The 8,695-nt window shown below is 38.9% G+C and overlaps 1 protein-coding gene across 1 annotated transcript in view; it reads right to left on the minus strand.

The window, feature by feature from the left end:
- Nucleotides 1–703: 703 nt before the first annotated feature.
- Nucleotides 704–8,695, minus strand: part of LOC107290348 (uncharacterized protein KIAA1958-like) — a 47,509-nt gene continuing 39,517 nt past the window's right edge. The window contains exon 2 of the mRNA XM_015819223.1: nucleotides 704–834. Within this exon, the coding sequence (XP_015674709.1) occupies nucleotides 704–834 (131 nt within the window). The remainder of the gene's footprint in view (nucleotides 835–8,695) is intronic.

The following is an 8,695-nucleotide window of genomic DNA, read 5'->3' on the forward strand; positions in this document are numbered from 1 at the left end:
CTTCATTTGTTATCTCCTACAGTGGCAGCTATGACTGGCTGAGTACAGAAAATATCATTTTGAGATGTGTCAAACAATCTTTCAGAAAAAAATTCTAGAGATTCTGCTGCATATTTCAAAAAGCTTATTTTATATTCCTATTTGCTGTACTTTAGATAGTGAAATATTGAGCAGACTACATGAACAGATTAGAAAGTAATCTTGGTCTTTACCTGGATTAATTTTCTGTAACAGGAGATCTCTTTCTCTCACAGGCACACCAAACACACTCTGAATTTCTATTGAACATGACCAAGGATTATGTTAGCTCAGAGTTACAGAAACCGAAGTCCAACATTCTGAAATCAGCAGGATGAGAAAAAATGTAGTCTAAGTCTATTGTTAGATCATGGGTGTGGAACTATGGTCCTTTTATGACTTGTGGACCAATTCCCAGAATTCCTAAGCCAGCCATGTTGAAGTCCAAAAGTCATAAAGGAGCCATAGTTCCCCACCTCTGGTTTAGATTATTAAGATCAGCACTTTAAATTGGTCTCAGAAACACAGTGGAAATCAATAAAGTTGGTATAGCACTGGAATAATATTTTTGCTACCTGACCGTAACCTAGCCACTTCCCCAAGGTAATCTTAAAATTCAGGTAATCTTAATCATGGTCCTCACCTTTGTAATGTCCATGCAATCTTTCAGGCCTTTTGTCATGCACTAATATCGCCACACATTCAGAGCACACAAAGTCGCTTTAGTTGTATTTGAGCTTGCAGCACTGATACAAAGGCACTTCAGGTCATCATAAAAATTGAAAATGGGACACTTATTCAGCTTTGTTGAATAGCCTGGAAAACAAGAGAAAATGCAGCATAAAATTCGTGTTCCTTACTTCAATTATCGGTCTAATTACACCTATTCTGGTGAGAATAAAGACATGCTTAAAATTTAGGAGTAATCAAGTCCCTGGTGAAATCAATCATAAACAAACAAGCAAGCAAGCAAATAAACAAAACTCTTGTTAATTTTAAAGGAGCAGATTTTCCAAAGCAGGAAGCTCACCCTCAATTAAACAAACATTTAATGTATTAGTGTAGGTCATATTGAGACCGTGACAGTGACAAGATGTAAAATTACAGGCATGATAATCCTTACAGGTGAAATAACATACTAGTTCATTGCATTGCAGCCTGAAGGCAGGGGAGGAAGCCTATAACCAAACTAAAAATATGTTGGCTATTTATTTTTAACATTTTGCATTTGTCTTACTAGAACATTGCTACAGCAATGTACTGTACAGTATTGTACATGCCATAGTGTTCCCTGTGATGCTCTATGGCAGGGCTTTTCAACCTTTTCACCCATTGTACCACTTTTAGGATATGGCAACATCCGAGTACCACCAGTCACCTAGCAAGGTGTCAAAAACTTGATGACCAAAAAAATAAATAAATGAAAAAAGTGATAAAGTACAGGTGGTCCTCGACTTACAACAGTTCACTTAGTGACTCTTAGAAGTTACAATGGCGCTGAAAAAAGTGCCCCCCAAGCCACAGCCGAGCAAGACATCTGCCTGCCCACCCTGCGGCGCTCTTCCTCCTGTCCGAGGTTTTCATTATTGTGAGCATTTCTGTTGAGGATTGGCAGCGGGGGTGGGGTGGGGGGTGTTTGGTTTTTATTCCCCCCATCTGCTGGGTGGTTGCAGCAGGTTTTGGTTACTTCACGTGACCCTGGGACACTGTGACCATCATAAATATGAATCAGTTGCCAAGCATCTGAATGTAAATCACAAGACCCTGGAGATGCTGCAACATTCCAGCTGATTGGTGCTTCTTCTGGGCTCAGCAGAAGCATGAGGATCAGTGCTGCTTTCCAGCTGATTGGTGCTTCTTCAGGACTCAGCAGAAGCGCCAGGATCAGCGCCAAGCTCCAGATGGAGCCTGGCATTGATCCTGGCACCACTGAGCCCTGACAGCCCCAAAGAAGGGCCAATCAGCTGGAAAGCGGCACTGATCCTGGCGCTTCTGCTGAGCCCTGACAGCCCTGCAGCTCCAGCCATCTCTCGCTCAGGCTTTTGTGGTGCTGCCAACGGTTCAGCTCATTCCCCTCCCCCACTACCACTTTTCTAGGATGGTCGCATACCACCTGCCAGGTGCCAATGTACCATAGGTGGTACCCATACCACTGGTTGAAAAGCCCTGCTCTATGGAAGCAAATGTCGCACTTTGAAGAAGCATGATAGGAAGAGTAGTGATGCCTTTGAATTTTGGTGTTGGATTCCTGAGAATACTGTGGCCAACCAAGAAAACAAATCAATGGATAATCAAACACATCAACCCAAAAGTTCTCACTCAAGTCACAAATAACTAGGCTTCAATCATTCTACTTCAGACACATGCTAAGGCCCACCTCCCTGGAAAGGATATAATGCTGGGAAAGGAAAAAGGAAAGAGAAGAGCCAGCAACAAAGTGGATGGAACCAGTTACAATGAGTGCACTGTTGGATGACCTGAAAGAGCAGGTTAGGGACAGACTATGGAGAAACTTGATTTGGTTCCTAGGAGTTAACTACATGATGGGACATAATCATCAATTATCAATGTACTACAGGATTGTGATTTTGGCAACCACTGCTGCTGAGCCAGTCCAAAATTACCAGAATGGGACAACTTGTTACAGCCAACTTGCCATGGCCAACTCACTGTGGGACAATTTGCCATGGTCAACTCGCCATGGGACAACTCTCTGCAGGACAATTCAACAATTCAATTTAATTATTTTAAATAATTAAAAAATATTTTAATTTTCATCATTCCCTCTTTTGGCATCTTTTCTTTAATGATTGTATTCCACCTGTCAGAACCCTATGTTCTGTGTGCATGGGATTTCTTATTCTTTTCGGATTCTGCCATTCTCCGGGGGGGAGGGGGAAGTTTGAGGTGCTGATGTGTATTTGCTTTGCTCTGTCTCTTGCTCTATCCTCTTTGATGTGTTTCTAACGGGGTGAGAATGGAATGTACCTCCGCCATCTGCCTTATCTCCAAGTGTGGAAGAAACAGCGCAGACACCTAACAGCCTTGGAAGTGGCGCCTTATCACTCTGTTCCCATGGTGTTTTCACACCTGCGGATTGGCCTGTTTGAACTGTCCAGATGGACAGTTTGGGTGGGGTTACTATGAACACTTTTAATTACTTGATTCACCTGGGAAACCCTCATATCCTGCCTTCTATTCCTGCTGTCAACACCTCCCAATAAAACTTCCTTTTGAAATGATGCCGTTTCAAGAGATCTGCTTTCTTGGGAGAACTGATTAAGGCGGGTCTTTGCACCACCATTTTTTCAATATTAATGTAACCAGTGGTGGGATTCAGCCGGTTTGCACCACTTCGACAGAACTGGTAGCTAATTTTTTGTTGTCCAGGCCCAGAATGGACTTCTGGAAGCAGCATCCACACAGAGAACTGGTTGTTCACATATTTGAATCCCACCACTGAACATAACTCTTGTCCCATGCGAGTTGTCCTATGGGAAGTTAGCCATGATGAATTGTCCTAGGGTGAGTTGACTGTGGCAAGTGGGCCATGGCAAGTTGTCCTAGACCCCAAAATTACAGCAAGGGTCTCCTTTGCTCAGATGCCTAGATGCTGGAGAAACCTCATTCCTTAAAGATTGTGTTATGCAGTAACAGATATACAAATCTCTGTACATGAATGATCTACTGGGAGGGATTCTCAGAGGAAGAAGTTGGAGAAGCTCCCAAACTGCAGTTCAGAGTTTACTGTTTTACCAATTACCTCAACCTGTAGAAGTGAAAAGGGCTGGAAATTGTATGCTAAAAAAATTAGCTGAAGATTCCCTTCTTTTCCTCAGCAGGTACTACGTGGCTAATCTTAGCTGATCTCAAAAAAGCTAAATAGGATACAACCTGGATAATACTTGGATAAAACACCACTAAGAAATCCTAGAGTGTTTGGGAGACCAGGACATTAAAAGAAGAAGAAAGCAATGACACAAACTTTCTTATTGCCAAGAAAACTGCATCAACATGTCCAAGCAATTGCTTGAGTGAAAAATTACCCTTATCTTTTTCTATTAAAATGTTAGATGAAAATAGATATAAAAACATACATCTGTAAAGCGATATCAGGTATTATTCCCTGCCAACTATATGCAGGTGCACATATCTATTTTTTTTCCTATTTCAGATAAATATTTGTTCCCTACATGATAAACAACTGAACAAATCCAGGCACATAATTAATAAACAGCTTTTCCATCAAAACTCTCTATCCTCTGGGTGGATTGCTGTGCCCACATCAGTGTATATTATGTATGTATAAATATACATTATATTGACAAGAATATATTCTGCATGCCTCTAAATATACATCTCTGCTTGTCAATATACTGTACATTGATGTACATACTGAGTAGAAAACAGTATACTGGTTTTAAGGGACTCCACAGCCCTCAACCTGACCTCTGTAAATTATAGTCGTATAGCACTGATGATGTTACCTAGTTTGGTAATGAAATGTCTGCAAGAAAACCACCAAGCTCAAAGAAGACCATGGATCCCACTGGACTGGACTGGATTGGGGACAAAAAGGGAAGGGTCATTCTTCCCTCACAATTCACATTTTCTGGACTGGTTTCTAGTGTGTTATGAACCAGGTTTGAAATCTCAGCTACAAGCAAGGTGACATTTAAGTATGCTCAAATCCCCAAACTACAGGTTCTGATCTTTGGGCCATAATCACAATGGGGGGGAAAAGATAAAAAAGAATAAAAGAAAGTAATATTGCAATTTGCAGATAAGACTGGAAAGTAATATTGCATCAAGCAAGGATATCTGTTTCAAACAACAAAGCCCCTTAATGTGTATTCTACTGGCAATACTAATTCTATTGTATTGATGTTGTTATGTTCTGTCACCTTTTAGCTAAGAAGGTACTTCTCTAGATATGCCAGGAATACTTATGGAAAGAAGCTTATTGTGTTGCATTGTTCATTAAGCATGCTTTATGTATCCCCAGGGTGAGTATTGGAAGCAGAGAAAGTCTTTGGAAACCTCACACACACACTGCTATGCATTTGGATAACAAATCCACAAGAATAACAGACTTCTTACTGCCTATTTGTGTGGTTAAAATGCTTGCCAATCGTTTTTTCCCCCTAAACTCGAGCTCCCAAGACACCTGGCTTCATCCTGGATTCTACCAACTTTTTTGAAATTCCAGGCTAAAGTGATGCAATGTGGATTTGTACATGCTTTGATTCTGATTTGTATCTGTAGGGGTATCATGGAAGGACTCTTTAAAAAATTGCTTTCTCTGTCAGTAGGGGGAGAGCAAACAAGAGGCTATTGCTTGAATTGAAGTAACCAGGATATCAGTCTTTCTATTTAATGATCAAGGCAGCATTGCAGGGATCTGTGTCATTTAAAAAAATAATAATTACGAACTTATTCTGGAATTTTATTACAAATTCTCATAAAATCATCAGTACATTGAAGACTATAAATGCCAGTGGGAACAGATGATGAATGTGTCTTGATTTTATTGCTGAATGAATTATTACAGGTTAGGAGAGAGGGGGGAGGGGGAGGGAGAGGGAGGGAGAGAGAGAGAGAGAGAACGAACACAAAGCATACTTTATGTAGCAATCTACAAGCCAAAATTGGCACAACTGTATATTCATTCATTCATTCATTCATTCAATCAATCAATCAATTTCTATAGCCACCCCCCCATCTCACTCAATGATTCTGGGCACCTTAACAATTCAAAAAATATCTTATAATCAAAATACTAAAAACATTTGAAAACAATAAAAACATCCAAAATAAATATACATAGCAGCCGAGATACTTGGCCAGTTAGCAATATAGAAGGGTCCACTCCCAATTTTACAGTTTGTCATTCTTTTGAACTGAGTGCTTGGTTGGTGAAGGAGTCCGAGAGATCTGGATATATCAACAAATGCCAATTTTAAGTTTAAATTTCATGCATGAAATATTGCATGAAATGGAGATACAGGTGTCTCCTACCATCCGTTGAAAGCTCCAGTATTAAAACTGAAAGGTGGAATATTACTGATGCTGTCTGACCTTCCATTCTCACTTTTGGCCCAGTCATCTTTCTACTCTAAATTTGTGGAGGACAGAATTAAGGACCATTTATAGTTCATCCTACTCTTCTGTCTTTTCCACCAAGGTTATTTAAAGGGCTTTCGATTGCATATCCAGGTAAAAAAGGTTGCAAATTATTTTCAAAAGAGAGTAGAGTTCTTGAAAGTGATTCTTAGAGCCCAGGTGGGCAAATTTATCATGCACACAGTTTACCGGTTATTAGTCAGCCCTGCTATACTGAGATATATGTGTATTTCTGGTGAAATTATAAAGAAGAATTATTTCTGTATTTGTATCTATAAACATAAATCAAGTTATACACATTTTATGCAAATCTGTGTCATCTTAAAAAAATGAATTACATAGCAAGCAATCATAACTATAAATCAGGGGTCTTCAAACTTGGCCCTTTTATGACTTGTGGACTTCAACTCCCAGAATTCCTCAGCCAGGCACGCTGGCTGAGGAATTCTCGGGGTTGAAGTCCACAAGTCATAAAAGGGCCAAGTTTGAAGACCCCTGCTATAAATGAGTTGGCCCAGCATCTTCTAGTGAAAACTACAATGAAAGAAATAATATAACAAGAAAAAATAAGACAAAACCAGCAAGGTTCATTAAGGTGAGTACAATGAAATCTAGACATAGGATATACTCAGCGGCTTCTACTAGTAATAGCAACAGCTACACATTTCACAACTTTCCTAGATATTTCTGTAAATTAATTTTGCAACAGCTGTTCTATAATTGCTGGTTGGGATTGATTTGAAAATTTGCTGACAATGGCACAATGAACTTAAGATGTCATATATAAGATAAAGGGCAGTTTAATATGGTATTTAAATGCAAAAGAAGTCCTGCTAAGAGATATTATTGTAATTTTCCATTATCACCATTGAGGGCAAGTCATTGATTTATGAATGTAAATGTCTTTCTATGTGGAGTGTGAAGGATATTATGAAAATATCTGCCATAGCTGATAAATATTGTTATGTTTATTAGGTACAGTGGTACCTTGATACTCAACTGCTTTGAAACTCGTTATGCATTTTGAAGTGGAAATTTCATCCTAGTACTGTTGAGTTTTGTTTGATACTCAACACACAAGCTAAAACCTGTCGATGTTGGCTGCCTTATGACCCACTATATAATTCCTTCTAGGAAAAATTTGTTTGGTACTCATCGGTTTTGGTCCTCGTCACGCCTTCTGGGGCCAATTAATGTTGAGTACTGAGCTACCATTGTATTTATCATATCTAACAAACATGAAACTTTGGAGATTGCAAAATCTGATTTGTTTGTTTATTCATGACAGAAGTATCACAATTAAAATAAGGAATATTATACAACATAAAATTTAAAATATAAGACTAAAATAAGTACAAATTAAACAAGTTTCTGATTTTGGCAAGGCATTACAGAAGGCAAACAAATGAAGAGGGAAAATGCAAATGGATGTTAAAAATAAAAAAAATCATTACATTCTAAAATGTTATTGATTTGTTTGTTTGTTTGTTTAAATTTCATGTTTCTAAATGGTCCATCTCCCTCAAGGAGTGGAGTGTGTTGACTGAAAATAGCCTATATTTTGCCCTACTTATATTTATTAAAGTATATTTATTAAATTGAACATTGAATTCACCCATTGATTTGAACATTTATTTCTGTTGCATTATGGAACCCTGCAACAAACTGATGGGGCTGTAACTAAGTTTAGAAGCTGGTCATCAAAGTGCAATATTCTAGATCTTGTAATAAATAAAATGGGATCACCAGAGATGTTAGTGCTTTGGTACTAGTGAATCTGCCACTCTTCTGCCACTCTTCAGCATTTGTATACTTTTAAATTTTTAATTTGCATAGTTTTAATATTTTAATTGCTTTTCTTTTTACCTTGTTATGGTCTGTAAGCCTCCCAGGGTCGCCTTGCTGGAGAGATGAGCAGCATAGAAAATTAACAAATAAATAAATAATATTAATTTTATTCTGCTTTCTTCTCTGCTCTATGTTGTTGTTGTTGTTGTTGTTAGCTGGGGTTGTGGCTCTGGAACTTTATCCTATCTAGCTATACAGAGTGCTCAGATAAAAGCAAAGAAAATTGCAAGTGAGGACGCCAATCAAGAAGCAATATGGAAATATCTTAAATAACAGTTTTATTGGTTTTTGTCAGGTATTATTTAATATTTATTCATTAATATTTTAAAACTCTTATAACATAATCTAGTTTTGTCTACCTCTTTTATTGTTCTTATTTAAATATTAAATGCATGAAATAATAAACTACCTTTTGTATATCATTTTTTTATACTTAAAACCAGTGGCTGGATTCAAATACCTCTGGGCCTCTGAGGCCAAGAACAGACTTCCGGAAGTGGCATCCATGCACTTCTGCTGGGCCATTCTGGGCCTGAAAGGCCTCCCTAGGCCTCCGAGGCTCAGAATGAACTTCCAGAAGTGGCGTCCACTCACTTCCAGTGGGATAATCTGGGCCTGGGGGGCCTCCCCCAGGCCTCCGAGGCTCAGAACAGACTTCTAGTGGTCTGTTCTGGGCCTTGCGAAAAAGGGCCAGGACTTCAGTCGG

This window comes from Protobothrops mucrosquamatus, unplaced genomic scaffold, assembly GCF_001527695.2.
Source record: "Protobothrops mucrosquamatus isolate PMUCROS unplaced genomic scaffold, P.Mucros_1.0 scaffold874, whole genome shotgun sequence".
NCBI lineage: Eukaryota > Metazoa > Chordata > Lepidosauria > Squamata > Viperidae > Protobothrops > Protobothrops mucrosquamatus.